General features: G+C 45.1%; 2 protein-coding genes across 2 annotated transcripts; both read right to left on the bottom strand.

Moving 5' to 3' along the window:
- LOC121715795 (synuclein, alpha interacting protein) lies at nt 1–9,239 on the bottom strand. Its single transcript, XM_042101727.1, has 10 exons — nt 8,908–9,239; nt 7,011–7,111; nt 6,437–6,500; nt 5,235–6,121; nt 4,362–4,541; nt 4,057–4,170; nt 2,896–3,021; nt 2,121–2,290; nt 1,846–1,944; nt 1–1,586 (listed from the first exon to the last, which is right to left on the bottom strand). Exons 2-10 carry the CDS (start codon nt 7,065–7,067, stop codon nt 641–643), a joined length of 2,643 nt encoding a protein of 880 aa, XP_041957661.1. The 5' UTR covers nt 7,068–7,111; nt 8,908–9,239; the 3' UTR covers nt 1–640.
- A 2,469-nt stretch (nt 9,240–11,708) lies between these two features.
- Nucleotides 11,709–15,278, bottom strand: LOC121715498 (protein-lysine 6-oxidase). Its single transcript, XM_042101287.1, has 7 exons — nt 14,554–15,278; nt 14,303–14,411; nt 13,886–14,017; nt 13,258–13,414; nt 12,852–12,947; nt 12,645–12,760; nt 11,709–12,430 (listed from the first exon to the last, which is right to left on the bottom strand). Exons 1-7 carry the CDS (start codon nt 15,167–15,169, stop codon nt 12,424–12,426), a joined length of 1,233 nt encoding a protein of 410 aa, XP_041957221.1. The 5' UTR covers nt 15,170–15,278; the 3' UTR covers nt 11,709–12,423.

Raw genomic sequence — 15,278 nt, forward strand, 5'->3', positions numbered from 1 at the left:
TGGTTACAAGAGACATTATTTATTGTTCATGTCATCCATTTTTCAAGAAAGTAAAATTGATAATTGAAGATTATCCTTAGCATTGTTCAAACATGGAATGATAGGAAAGAAACCATAATACAACACATCGACTTTTTGCAGTTTAGTCATTCTTGACTGTTGTTGAAGGGTTCATGGTAAATGCTTCAATAAATGTTTTTGACAAAATAAATCAATCAATCATAGATATACAAAATGTTTTTTTTTGTTATATACAGTGACACTGATTACAGTTTTGTGCTAATATATATTTTGAGTGCTTCCTAAAAGCATATTTGTTTGAAATTAAAATTATAAATAAGTGCATTACTAAAAAAAATCTAAAAGGTCCTGATTACCCTTTGAATTGTGGTTGTAACAGGAATCATTGTCCAAAAGCATGTGATATTTACTTCTGCTCAGATCTTATTTCAACATTTGTCTTTACTGCCGTTCGTGTCTTCTGGATGCCATTTCTCCCATGTGGCATAACTATGAGGCCTGCAGTCATCAGGCTCCCTGTGCTTCACATCCGTGGCCTTCAAAGCTCCGCTAACTGAGCCACAGGGGCCTGGAGTGGCCATGGTGCTGAGAGGCGCTGCTACTGGCCAGAGGAAGGCACTTAGACTGCGCTGGGCTTGCTGCGGCCCTTGGGCAGCCCCGAGGCCCCGGCTTTGCTGTCTGTTTTCCTGCCTGTCGGCCCCTGTGGCGAGCCAGCGCTGGACTGGCCATTGTTGTTGTTGCTGTTCTGGTTACCGCTCAGCGTCTCCATGATGGAGCGGAACGTACCAAACGGCCTCTTCCACGTCTCTCCAGACTCCGAGCTGCGACCGCTGCTGCTGCTGCTGCTGCTGGCGGCGGCGGCCTTGTCCCCTCCGGCTTGACCCCTCTCGCCCTCGGGCGCCTCCTTGTGGACGACTGGCTCGTCGAAGGTGACGCGCAGCTTCAAGTTTTGGGCAGTCTTGCGGCGGGACGAGGGGGACTTGAGCGCGCTCTTGGGACTGGTGGTGATCTTTTGACCGGCCGCATCTGTGTTTGCCTCGGCGTCGGCCTCGCTGGGATCAGACGTGGGCGAGGGGTCAGGCCCGTCCACTGATCGCGAAGTCCTGAGCGCGAAGGAGAGCTTGCGCTCGGTGGTGGAGCCCTGAGCGAGTTGAGGATGATGGTGCTTCTTCGTCAGCGTGTATAACCCAGCAGGGGCGGCGGGGGGCGGCGGCAGCTCATCGCCCGTGACAACGGGCAGCTGATTGGGCCGCTCTGGCCTGGGGGCTGTCCCAGGGGCATGCTTGGCGTCCTCGGGCGGGTACGCGTCCGAGTCGGACTCGCTGAGGGAGCGCTGCATCAGCTGCTTGAGCCGCGCCAGCTTCAGCTCCCGGCGCTCTGCCACCCCCAGGCGCCTCTGGGCCCCACCCTCGCCAGCGCCCCCCGGCTGCTCGGCGCTGAGGAGCTTGCGCAGCATGGTCTCGGACTCGGCCCCGCGCTGCCTCAGCACCCACTGGCCATCTCCCCCGGACACCTCCGCTGTCAGGGTCATCTCAGGCCAGGAGTCCGCCAGGGGGATCAGGTGACTACAGGGGGTAAGGGAGGAGGAGGAGGAATAAGGGGAACATCACATCAGGTCAAGATTAGTGGAGAGTGTGTTACGGGGGTCAAATGTTCATATGATGAATGATATGGCGTAATGTGAGAAGGTACAGTGACTTTGCAGCAGTAAATAATGGGCTGAAGACACACATAGGGATAATGGAGGCCATGAGAAAAGATGTGCAAGATAAGGCAAAGGGTAGAGGAGCAGAGAGGAGAGGAGAGGAGAGGAGAGGAGCAGACCTCGGAGAGAGGGGCTGAGATCCGTGAGGTCCGTCTGCCTCTGCTGGCTGCAGGAGGAGCTGCAGCTGGTTCTGTAAGGCCACTCTGGCTGTCGTTTGCCTGAGGAGGGAAACGGTGCCAATCACAAGCCCACTCACTCGTCTCAGCCTCTCACTAGCTTGCTCTTGTCTTGCTCTTTTTGTCTTTACTGCGCTGCTGAGGCTATGACAACCCATGGCTAACTGATCATGAGTCAAATCTGATTGGTGGAAGGGTGAGGTGTGGGTGGGGCTTACTCATGGAGCTGCTTGGTGAGCTTCACCACCTGAGAGGCTAACGACATGCACGTCTCCACGACAACGAGGTAGCGGGAACAGGTGGTGTGGCCCTGCCGCTCGGCACTCTGGGAAGGCCGCTCGCCCTGCTGATTCTGCACTGTTACATTAGAGCCATACTCCACCAGGGTCTAGAGGAACAAACAAAGAGATCTTAAAAACACTTCATGCCACTACTAAGACAAATATGGAGATCACTGTCATAAAAACTGAAATCCACTGTAGCTGAAAATAGCAGCCATAACTCAGCTCTGTGCTCTGTGAACGCAATCTGTAGTCTTAGTTCATCTAAAAAGCTTTATTCAATTGAGTAGCCATATCTCTCCTTTGCTTGGTGACTTGTTATACTATGAGCCTTCAGCACTGTCCAAATGATGGCTAAAAGAACAAGGTTACACAGGTCTCCTAATCTGCAAATGTAGGACTGAGTAAATGTACAGCTGGATTACTTTGGTGCTGCGTCATTCTGTGGCAAAAGCATCTCAGCCGCCACTCAGCTGCTCCTGCAGCAGTGCACAGGCCAGAGACGGGCTTCGCCTGGGAGCACGAGCAGGAAACAGCGGGGAGGGCCTTCTCATCCTGTCTCTGTTTTTCTAGCGCCTCCTTTGTGGAGAAAAACAAGCCCTACTTTCCAGCGTCTGGCACCAGAGTGGGTAGGCTGGGCGAAAAGCTGAGGTCAGGACTAAGAGAGAGGAAGGCACCAGCGCTGGGAGGCTCCCAGAGGGCCCCGGCCTACCTGGATGCAGCCCAGGTGTCCGTGCTGGGCGGCCACGTGCACGGCGCTGTTGCCCTGCTGGTCCAGCTCGTCCAGGGAGATGCCCTGCTCCTGCATGAACTGCAGCAGCCACAGCAGGATGCGCTCCTGAGCAAGCACACAAACAAGCAAGCAGAGAGTGAGGAGGAAAACAACACCATCCAGGGACAAAAATACAAATGACTAATACCACATTCAGGGAAAAGAGCTCCCAGGCACAGGAAGCTCGAAGAAGGAAGCACACAACAAAAACAAAAATATACTCAGAGTCTGAGGGGAAATGTTCAAAGAGTAAATTTCCTCCTCAAAGTAAAAAATAAAACAAAAACAAAACAACAAAACAATAGCATAGTTAGAGGAAACTAAAAAAAGATGATGCTCATAGCATAATGAGATCAACCAGAGCACAGATAATGGTACAATACATATTTCTTCTTATTAATTGCCTATGAATCCTTATGAGGGGTTTCATAGATCAATTAATAACTCAAAGGCCACCCTATAATGCATTTGAGATACCAGCCTGGATACCATATTTTATATATTCATTTTATTTTAAATGTGTTGTGACCAGAAATTCAACTGGAACTGGACAGTAGTTTAACATTTGCACAAATAAGATGACGTTATGGTTTACAGCTGAGCTAGTCTAGCTCCCTTGAGCGGTGACCGGACAGGGCAGGGCAGGACAGGGCAGGGCAGTGTGTGGTTGTACTGTAGGTGAGCACGACTCTTATCATGTTTCCTTTGGCACAGCAGTCCCACAACTGGCATCACATTACAGCTTATTAGCTAAAGCTCTGCAATGTAGGCCTGCTCTGTCCTGATTCCAGAGCTCCAGAGTGACATCAGAGTTTCCCCTCGGCCCTCCCTCCCCTTCACCAGTATCTGTGTCTCTAGATCCCATTACAAGCCTCTGAAGCTTTGCTGTAGTGCAGCATCTAGAGCACTGTACTGCAAACATGGCTGTTTACAGTCTGTGCTATAGGCAATGTGTACAGTATATTGTTTTTTTTAATGGTACAAGCGTCCAGTAGCGGATATACTAACTCCCTATAGTAGCTTTGCTATATTATGGCAGGCCAACGCAGATCATAGTGCAGGTGGTCTAGGAGAACGCTGCAGTGTTGGGTGCTGGGTTACCTGTCCATAGCGGGCTGCGTAGTGGATAAGGCTGGGGTGGTCCCGTGTGCAGCTCAGCTCAGCTATAGCCTCCGTCTCACTCACCATCCAGCGCACACACTCCAGGTGCCCATTCTACACACACACACACACACACACACACACACACACACACAGAGGCTCACCCATTACTCAGAGTTACCAAAGGCACATACATGCATTCACTTTCATGCTCCGAGAGGCATCCGATGCCAAAGGACCAATTAAAGAGCACTTTGAAGCTAGTGTGTTAAAATGAGCTTTGTGTGGTGCGAGGCCAGGCTCACCCGCACGGCCAGGCCAGCCGGGGTCAGCTGCTCGAGGTTGCGCTCCGTCAGGCAGTCCTCCCCCATCAGGGAGGTGAGATGCTGCAGGCAGTCGGCGTGGCCGTGCGAGGCGGACACGTGCAGCAGGTTACTGCCCTCCTCGTCTCGGATCAGCTCCAGGTTGTCCGCTGCAAGGTGAGGCTGGAGGGGCAGACAAGTAGGAACCACAGCAAACACTTTTTTATCTCATGTCCTCGACTAGATGGCAAAATGTGTCTCTGTGTGTAGGCTGGGGACAGCGGAGTACAGCTGTCCACTGCTTTATGGGGCACTCGTGTCTGACAAAGCTGATCTGAGAGTAAATACATTGTGACATGGCATTTGGTCCGAATGGGAAACAGAAAAACACCAAAGCCAAGGCCAATGTAAACACGGACTCCAGTAGAGTGGTGCTCATGGTTGGCCAGGACGAATCAAATGAGCTCAAAGCTATGGTGACTGGCAACACAAACTCTGCGCTTAAAATGTCATTACTCACTAACATTCCAAACTTTTTCTGGCGATTACAGCACATGTTTACCCCAGAGGACTAGAAGACAAATGTCCTAATCTGAGCTACACACTTTACACTATGGATATTACACATATATACACAATACTTCAATCATTTGCCATCCAGAAATGCAATAATATGTGATGCATTTTCTACATTCCTCTGGCTTTCTTCCTGGAGAACATTTCACAAACACATTAGTCAGTGTGGGGCAAACGCCCGTGAACATGGACTGTTCTAATGGAGCATGCAACTGCACTTGCTGCAAACTGCAAACAATGACACTCAAAACTGAGAAGAGAACAGGGCACCTTTAAGAACTAGTTCAAATGTTTCCTCACCAGCAGTGAGATTTGTCCCTCGCGGACAATGTTGATGATGTTCTGGCTCTTCTTGGCCTCGTCGTCACATTCTCCAAAGCCCCTGGAGCCCCCCCAGGCCTTCCCGGCTTCCTGCCTACCCGTGGTGCCACCTTGCAGGGGGAACAGCATGGACTGGCTCCCTGATGCATCTGAGCCTGCCTTTAGGGCCTGCATGTCAGGAAATGGCCTGCTTACTGCCAGAGTGCCCCCATCAGGTGTGGAGGAGCAGTGCAGCGCCGTGGCAGCGGAGGGGCACACGGGCTGGAAGGCGCCCGTGGGCGAGCGCAGGAAGTCGGGCTCCAGGGATTTGGATTTGCGCATATCGGGCCACTTGACGGGGGAGAGGACGCAGAGCTGAGGCCCGGCGGCGGCGCTGTCGCTGTGGGGCAGGGTGGAGGTGCGGCTCAGGCCGTGGCTCCGCTCGCTAGTGCCGCTGCCCCCCGCGCCCCCCGCGCCCCCCAGCCCTCTGCGATCAGAGCCCACCCTGGGCAGAGTCGCCATCTGCTGGCTGGACTTGATGTAGGGCACGTCCAGGATCTCATCCATATCCAGGTCATAATGCTCCAGCTCTCCCAGCAGGGCCCCTGCGTTCACGCCCATGCGGGGCTTCACACCCTGGGGCTCGCTGGCAGATGGCGCCCCCCCAGCCACCTGGCCCACTTTGGACACATTTCCCTCGTCTTTGCTCCGCTCGCCGTTCTGCGTCAAACCCTTGCCGTCCGCCTCACTGTCCGGCACCTCAGGCTGGTGTTTGAGTGGCGACACTCGCTTGACCGGCCGGAACTTGCTGTAGACGTCGGCGATACCTGTTGGTTTGACGCCAGCCCCATTGTGTGGTACACCTCGACTCCAATTGATGGCTGGAGCTGATAGGACAAACACATATCAGGGTCCAAGATTATCTCTGCTCCATCTCTTTCACTACTATGTTACCACAATGAGCCCCACCTCACCCCAATACAAACACACTATTGTTTGACATAAATGCTTCCAATAAAATGTCTGGAGAAACCTAGACTTATTAATGAGGTTCTTCATGTCTCATATAAAACCAAGAACTCCACTCTGGAGTGGCTTCTAAAAACAAATGTCAAATATGTGGGCAATCCAAAAAGGTTCCCAGAGCTGAGGACGGTACGCCCCAGCTCTCCCAGTGCCAGTGAGACACAGGTGCGCAGTACCTTGTCTTTCCTCACTCTGTCCTTCGCTCCTTCTGCACAGCTCTGGAATGCTCTTGGCTGAGTACTACAGGGAAAAACACATCCAGAGTTTCACATTCATGACTTCAACCACATGATACACCCAAGCCAGCCACTGTGAGAAATGTTTAAAACAGGTTGTTCATGATGTCACTGTTTTATTGAAATTGGATATTAGAAATCATCATAGAATGATTTATCATTAACACAAATGTATTCTATTTTACTAATTTCAAACCCTGCATAACACTAATGACTTGTAGCCTACATTATAAGCCTGTTTAGCTTAAACTATGCAACCACATTGCTCTGCAAAGAGATGAGCTAGTCACATGTAAATGTGTCCGTAACAATGTGAATGTACAACATGCATTACTGCTTGTGTGGGTTTATGAGTAGTCATCGTGTGTTGACTTTTCTCTTTATTTATGACAGACTGGGAGTGACTGCAGTCATGAACAAACGCATCAACAAATACAGAGCCATGAAATAAAGGCATCCACTTTTCAACTGTGATGTGCTGCAGCTGCTGTTCTCTCGTTTAGTTTTGACTCACAGCTAAGTCATCACTGAAGTCAATCTCGTCCAGATCCAGGTACTCTGGGACGTCCATGTCCGGCCAGCATTCTGGCCTCTGGCCACCCGGGAGAAAGCAATCTGTAGAGAAACACACACACACACACACACACACACACACGTAGAGAGACATGGAGATAGCGAAAGAGTCTGAGTCAAATATTCTGTCATACAAAAAATGTGTGAACAAACAATGCGGAGAAATATTCATACACGTCTCAAATAACCAAAAACTAGTCTACACAAACCAGCTGCCTCATGTGAGTGCGCACTCATATGACCACGATCCCGAGGTCAATATTACTTAAGATATTACAAATCACCATTCAGAATGGGCTTTACTATTTACATCTCTGCTATTCAAGGGTGGGTGTGCACACTTTCCACATAATACATTCAAACTTCCCCAAACGGCTTCAACTAAATATTTTACTGAAGTAGGCTAGCATTTGACCTAACACTTTAATCTGGGGTTTCATGAACCACAAACAATGGCTGTTGTTCTTGTGCAAACCTCAGGGTTGCATGCAGCTGCTATCAACAATCAGACGCCCTTGCCTTATGGTTAGGGTTGAAACAACATCCAGTTACTCTTATTTCATGACACCAATGGAAACAAACAAGTAAATCAAAATGTTTTGTGCACTCATTACTCCCAAGTACGAAAAGTAACAATATGACTATGAGTGGACATGACAAGCTCATGTTTAAAACAAAGTGTGTGTTTTGCAAAGATAAAGATGCTGTCCTGTGAAATCAAAATAGGTTTTAAATATTAAATCAATTATAAAAATTGCATCTCTATAAATAGGTGTGTAAGAATGGAGTTGCGTTCGCGTAACACAATCGCAAACGAAAAAACTGAACCCGCATTTCCTGTGGAAAAAGAATACTGAGGCCAACATTGTGTGAAGAATGGATTGATGCAGGAGTTAGTCACACGTCAGAAACACAGTTAAAATGAGGCTTTCGCAATTAAAAAGAAAATGTTCAACGACAGGACCGGGCCCTGTTCCTGTTCGATAAGCAACTGTGGTCAAAGTTAACTGGCCTATGTGATGACAAAACCGAAATTTCAAGGCAAGCGTCCTAGGTGACAGTCAGCTGATGGATTGAATGAGACTGGTGGCAAGCAAGCGGGGCAAAACAAGCCGCCCTACATTTGTTACAATGTTGTCAATTCATTTGCAATGTTTCTTCCAAAGTTAGCCATAATACCATGAATCGATTGAGTTTCCTCCATGTGCCGTTATTAACAAAAATGTAGTTACTGTAGCCGTTTGACCAGCTTTTGACCAACCACTGGAAAACGAGGTGGAATAATAGCTTTGTTCGCGTGCCCTCGCTCGCTCAACAGCCTGGTGGTGGACTGGCCTACAATTCTAAATCAAGGATACCGATCTAGTTAGCCAATTTCGCTAACGTTAGCGTTAATTCAACTGGGATTTGGTTTGCTACTAATTTTAAGCATAGCCTAGGTTTGAAACAGGCTGAAAACCTTAGCAATAGCTAGCATGCTAATACGACTGTATCATTTAAAATCAACAATGTATCTTACTCTGTGAAAAGCATCCACAATCAACAACAAAGCACGTCAATTTTATTACAAATAAATAACTGAGGGTTTCTGACGACCCGTTTAGTTAAAACCAACAGTTTCTCGTTCGCTAACGTTTGGTAGCGAGCCTTGTCTGCCAGCAACCATTGGTTATTGTTCGCGTGGCTAGCTTTCCTTGAGCCATAATCATTGTTGTAGCTAGCCACCACCGTTACCAACCTATTTTGTTAGTACGAAGGAATAGGATCACACCAAAAACAAAGTCTTTATCAGTAATTACTAGTTAATGAGTGCCGAATTTTTTTACATATATAAATACCTCAGCCGATGTGATTGGCGTTGATTCCTTTTCTGCCTTCACCTTATTGTCAAACAATCTTCCAGCTGTTCTCTTAAATGTTTAGCTGGAAGCCAAGGAATTTGACATGGGGAGCTGTCGACGCACCGTTATTCAGAGCTCTAGAGGATCTGGAGAGCATTGCTCCGTTCCTCCGGCATCGGAGTCCCTCTAGTGGTATGACTCCCAAAATATGCTCCTACCGAGGGTAAGGTTATTAAATAAAATGCCTCAAATAAATAATACGGTCTTGTCATCCATGGTATGCCCATTACAATAGTTGGTGCGGCTGATATACGAAAAAGACAATTCAGGACAACTCGTTGGAACTCTAAAAAGCCCATTTTTATTTTCTACCACTAGAGGTCAGTGTAATTCAGAGGATCAGACCTTATCTGACACAGGAGTCCACACAACTTCTTGTACAGGCTATGGTTATCTCCAAGCTGGACTATTGTGGTTCACTGTTAGTTGGCCTACCTGCTTGTCTAGTAAGATCGTCACAACTGATTCAGAGTGCTGCAGCACGTCTGGTCTTCAATCAGCCAAAAAGGACACATGTAACTCCTCTCCTAGTTACTCTCCACTGGCTCCCTATAGTGGCCAGAATTAAATTTAAATCTCTCACTTTGGCCTTTAGGACACTGACTGGATCTGGTCGCAGCTATCTTAATTCAGGGATCAAGACATCCCCAACCACCCTCTGCTGTCTTCTGATGAGTGTCTGTTGTGTCCACCATAAACGCTAGGTCAAATTCTAGACTCTTTTCCTCAGTGGTTCCATGTTGGTGGAATGAGTTGCCCAGTGCTCTCCATTCTTGGGATAGTTTTGGATCTTTCAAGAGGCGTCTAAAGGCATATCTGTTCAACATGAAACGCTGTATTAAGCGTTTCTTATGCGTTATGGTTTGTATATTAGAGTATTTGTTTATTTATAGGCAGTTATAGGCAATTGATTTAATTGGCATTGTTGTTTATTATTGCCATTCCCCCTATGTAGTCTTACCAACTTTTTAAATTGTTTACTGTTAAATTTAGCTATTGCATTGTTGTTATTTGTATGAAACTTTGGACAAAAGCGTCTGCCAAATCCCATAACCATAATTTTACAAAGCCCCTCAACAAGGTAATATTTTCAGGCTGCTTACGCACATGTGGAAACTATACTTTAAACATTTTGCATAAAAACATCAGTTCTTTGACTTAAGCTAAGAATTCCAACTACTTTTGGTAGTTAGGCCTACTTTTGCAATATTGATAAATATAAACAAATATGAATATATGATATATATAAGTTTATATGCGTTATTGTGTCAAAATGTGTTTCAAGTGTCTGATAGCCTATACAATGGGTAGACTATATTAACTACAACCCCAAATCAGAAAAAGTTGAGATGTTGTGCAAAATGCAAATAAAAACAGAATGTGAAAATCTTTTGTTCATTTTGAATTTGATGCCAGCAACATGTTTACAAGTTCACCTCTTTATTTAACATAATTATGTAAATGCTTAGGAACTGAGGAGACCAGCTGCTAGAGTTTTGTGAATTAAATTTTGTCCCATTCCTGCCCGATATAGGATTTCCGTTGCTCAACAGTATAGGGTATTCTTAATCATGTTTGTCATTCCATGATGCACCTAATTTGATGGGTCTGGACTGCAGACAGGCCATTTTAGCACCTGGACTCTTTCTCTATTGTGGATAAATACCATGTAAATATCTGCATAATTCATTTTGGCATTGTTTTCCTGAAATATTCAAGGTCTTCCCTGGAAAAGACATTGCCTGGATGGCAGTATATGTTGCTCAAAACCTGTATACATCATTCAGAATTGATTGTGCCTTGCCAGATGTGCAAGATGCCCATGCTGTAGACACTAATGCACCTCCACACAGTCATAGATGTTGGGTTTCAAGATGCGCACTAAAACAAGTTGGATGGATTGGCTCCTTTTTTAGCCCAGATGAGTGCATGATTTCCAAAAAGAATGGCACATTTTGATTGGTCCAACCACAGGACCTTTTTCCACTTTACCTCAGTCCATTATAAACAAGCTCAGGCTCTGTATCATGTCTACTGTTGCATGGTAAAGTTTACAATAGCATTTCTGAATTGAGTATCAAACTTTCAATGCAGTGCCATCTGAAGTCAAAAAGACCATGGCCATCCAATATTGTTTTTCAGCTCTATCCCTTGTTTGCAAACTTTTTTGCAATTTGCAAAAAAATTGTTTTTATTCGCATTGTACATCCCAACTTATGAATTTCATTTGAACGTCTTGAATTTCCCCTTGGGGATCAATAAAGTATCTATCTATCTATCTATCTATCTATCTATCTAACTTTTTTTGATTTGGGTTGGGATTACTGTGGCACCTGCTGCCATCCACATGCACAAGCACGAGATGGTCAGAATTCATTGGTGCATATTTTCACTTATTTGTTCTGAAAGGGTGCTGTTAAATGAAATAAAATTAAATAAACATAACCTATTTTTTAACCTATTTTTTTGTATATCATTCTCCCTTTGCAAACACAGCCACTCAAAGTCATATCATTCATTCATTCAATTAACATCAACATATTAACTTCCAAAATAATGGTTCATGATTCATGATTCATTCAAGGATAAATGAAGTCACCACAATTTGATTTGATACTGAGCCTTAGATCATGGAATAAAGAAAAAAATGGACAATACATGGTCAGAACAGCCTTTATTCAAGGTGGTGGTGGTATAGACAATCAATAGACTGGTTTCTTGATTGTCTATACCATCACCTTTCTATTAATTATTTTGTTGTCATAATAGCATACATAGAAAGAAATACTTTATGCATAGTTGTCTTAACAGTTAGGAAATAATACAGATTTACTGATCTATAAACAAAGCTTCTATATAGGCCAAATGTTATTGTTAGAATGATCTGGTAACAACTGAAATAAGAATACCATGCAACTATTAGTAAGGAATAAAAAGAAGGAAAGCCACCTTACAATGAAATCTACAACACACCAGCTTCACATGTATACTGTGATTCTTAATTGTTTTTATACATAGCCAGCCTATCCTACATTACAAATAAAAATGAGATCTATACAAATACTGCTTGTGAATAAACAATAAATACACCCAGGACATAATTACTTAAGAAAATGAGAGTGAAAGTTATTTTTTAAAAATAAATGTATTAAAACATCTTTGGTTTCCTGTTTATAGTCCTGCTTATACATTTTATAAAACTCAAATGCTTTGGTATAATGATCATATCATAGTTGAAGCCAGAATGCATAAAAAACAAATATGTATTTTGCTACTGTGTCTTCCTGATGTGTCTTCAATGTTCTTGGTGCTACTTCTTTTACTAATTTTCATTACTCCTCAAAATCCTGGCCTCCTTCTGATACAGTAGCTCTTTGAGAGGTAACTTTTTTCTGAAGGCAGTTCAAGGCTTCAAGATGCTCTTCGCACAATAATAAGGGCCGCTTCAATGGCTTAGTATCTGAAGGGGAATTTAAAATTGCATATATTAATTATAATACAAAACCTAACATAATATGTGCTTTACACAAAACAACATACTGTATACCTATGGAAACACATACATGTACATTCACCACAAACAGGAAGACAAACATTCACTTCCTCAAATATAGACCTATAGTTTATCTAAGCAAACCTACAGATGAAGCATGACCACAGATGGTATTACTTACTGAGATACATGACAGCCTGTTGCTTGAGCGTAGTTCCCCGTGTACTGAATATCACAGCGCACAACATTATTATTAAAGTCAGATTCCGGAACTTGGTAACCAGGATTCACAGTGATCTAAAACATAAGGTAAAATATGTTATTGACAGAACTTCCCAGCAGTCATTTCCAGTATATCAATTACTGGGTCTACAACTGAAGTTCCAACCTTCAAAATGTATTTCCCTGGTCTGACATCAGTGATATCGATCCACTGGCAGTCAATGTCTGCATTGTAGGTGTCATAGCAGCCAGGGCTCAGTCCCTGCACAAACAGCATAGCATTAACACAAGAGCACAACCACTAGCACTATATTTTGGGGTACTTAAAACAATATTTTAAATACCCCAAAACATTACAGTATTAACACTGCACACCTGACACAGTTCAGTGAAAACATATCATGATCCAAGCCTACTGTTTCAGTTGCTATTCGTGTTGTGTTGTATAAGTGTTTACGTCAAAAGAACTTGGAGACAAAAGTTGGTCATTGTGAAGGCGTGGCCACGCACACCAGTGTATTATAGTGCAGGGCTGGGACAAGACGGGTAATTGCATGCTGGGTAATGGCTACCTGGGTGTGAGAGGTGCAGGCGTAGCGGCGGTAGTAGCCCGGGTCACAGGAGGTGTCCTCCAGGCAGAAACTGGCCTTATGACCCTCACCCACGCGGACTTGGGTTTGGGCATCCAGCAGTTCGTAGTGGCAGAACTGATCCATGCTGTGGAAGTGACTGCATAGGGAACATTCCAAATCAGCATGACAATGACATCTTTAAGCTTTGAGCGAACAACAACAGTGTGGGAGCTATCATTTGATTTGTTAATTCACAAACAAGTATTCTGAAACTACAGTGTGGGCACTGTAGATATGGTGATGGGGAACAAAAAGAGAAACAGGGTCGACTGGAGAGGCCAGAGAGGTGACTATGGGGAGAGTAGAGAGGCCTTCAGCTGGGTGTGAGGTCACCAGAGGGTCATTCTAGAGACCACTCACCACCTGCAGTCTTTTTATGAGTGTTTTTAATTGATGGCTTAAGTAACCCCATAAATTCTGCATGACAGAATTTCATAATAAATCATTATACATTTATACTCATACATACAGATGCACCTGTACCATTTCCATCAAATGTGCAGAAACTGGTGCCGGGGGTTATGTTAAACATGGTGATGACAGACGGCTGGTAGAACTGTCCACTCACCTATGACAGCTGTGCCACTCCCAGGCATAGCGTGGACGACTCGGCCGGAAGTCTGCAGTACCTTGGTTCTTCACACGCCCTGGGAAGCGCAAGAGCACTCGCGTATCATAATCTCTTGCTGATGCAGCTGAGCTGTTGAAATATTGATTGTCAGTTGTCAGTTGGTTTCCTTTCCTTCCTGTTTACAAGGGTGCCATTGCTCTGCCAATTACCTATGGCAATTATAAAATGACATTTGCATATCAAAAAATCATCAAGAGATCAAAAAGCTTCTACCTTACCATTTCGAAGTTAAAGTTGGATATAAGAATTTTAAGCATCCCTAAGCTAACACAGCGCACATACAATACACACACTCAACACACATTTACATGTAATGATTTATATTGTATAAATATGCTACGATGTTTGCCTTACCTGGCAAGGCAGTTTTCCTCGGCGGCACATCGAAGGTTATACATGGCAGATCTCTGCACATAAGTCGATATCTGGACGTAATAAGGATCAGGCACTAGGTCCGGGAGACCTGTTTACCATGAATACACAGGTGATCAATAACTATGCAGGCGCACAAGACTGTATTCTGTCCGGGCTGTTATTATCTTTAAAAGCTACACAAGCTACTCACATGGAATGTCTCTTCCAAATCTTAATATGAAAGAACTTACCGTGCTGAACAGAGTTTGAGCGTTCACTCACTCTCTCTCTCCCGGTCCTAGCTCTTGGCCGATAATAAGCGTCGTAGTAGTTGTAATAGGGATTAGTGAGGGACTTGTATGGATCATATGGGTCATCAGCGACCATTACCTCTTCACCTCCAACATTGCGCATTGATGGAGAGACCGTAGGACGCTCTGTGTCACCGGGCGCGTTGAGGTCCCCATGCCCCTGTCTCAGGATTGATCCGGAGTGCGTCGACTCTCTGAAAAAGCCCTGCGTCCTGACCAGTGGCCGTCTTGGAAAACTTCTAGACTCTTGGTTTTGCGCATGGTTGGAGGATGTACTCAGCGGCTCAGATGTATCATTCTTGTCACTGATTACTACAACAGAGCTCTGGGGATCAGTTTCGCGCCCCCTCAAGCCCGATGGGACATACTGAGAACCTCGACTAAACAAGCTGAAGACGCGTCCGTTGTTTGCCCAATGGAGACGCGGTGTTAACGCACGAGACTGTGCAGGTTTTAGCCCGGGGTTCGACTGTGCAAGAATAGTTTGTAAAATACAGCAGATGAAGCAGAATTGTGAGTAAGAAGTAGGAAAAACGTTTACGGATAACACCCGCATTATGACAAACTATCAAACATAAATTATTGCGGTTTAATTTAATGTAAATATGATAATTTGAGAGTCAGTCACCTAGGCCTATAAACAAATCCAATGTCGGCTACATTGG

Source organism: Alosa sapidissima, chromosome 8 (assembly GCF_018492685.1).
Source record: "Alosa sapidissima isolate fAloSap1 chromosome 8, fAloSap1.pri, whole genome shotgun sequence".
Classification (NCBI taxonomy): Eukaryota; Metazoa; Chordata; class Actinopteri; order Clupeiformes; family Clupeidae; genus Alosa; species Alosa sapidissima.

Excerpts from the sequence above, each read along its gene's own strand:
- LOC121715498 (XM_042101287.1), bottom strand. The coding sequence starts at position 15,169 with ATGCGGGTGTTATCCGTAAACGTTTTTCCTACTTCTTACTCACAATTC. Across the intron at positions 13,415-13,885 it reads GAGTGGCACAGCTGTCATAG|TCACTTCCACAGCATGGATC; the intron begins GTGAGTGGACAG and ends TTCCCTATGCAG. Across the intron at positions 12,948-13,257 it reads CCTGCACCTCTCACACCCAG|GGACTGAGCCCTGGCTGCTA; the intron begins GTAGCCATTACC and ends CTGTTTGTGCAG.
- LOC121715795 (XM_042101727.1), bottom strand. The coding sequence starts at position 7,067 with ATGGACGTCCCAGAGTACCTGGATCTGGACGAGATTGACTTCAGTGAT. Across the intron at positions 2,291-2,895 it reads GACACCTGGGCTGCATCCAG|ACCCTGGTGGAGTATGGCTC; the intron begins GTAGGCCGGGGC and ends TTGTTCCTCTAG. Across the intron at positions 1,587-1,845 it reads TCTCAGCCCCTCTCTCCGAG|TCACCTGATCCCCCTGGCGG; the intron begins GTCTGCTCCTCT and ends TACCCCCTGTAG.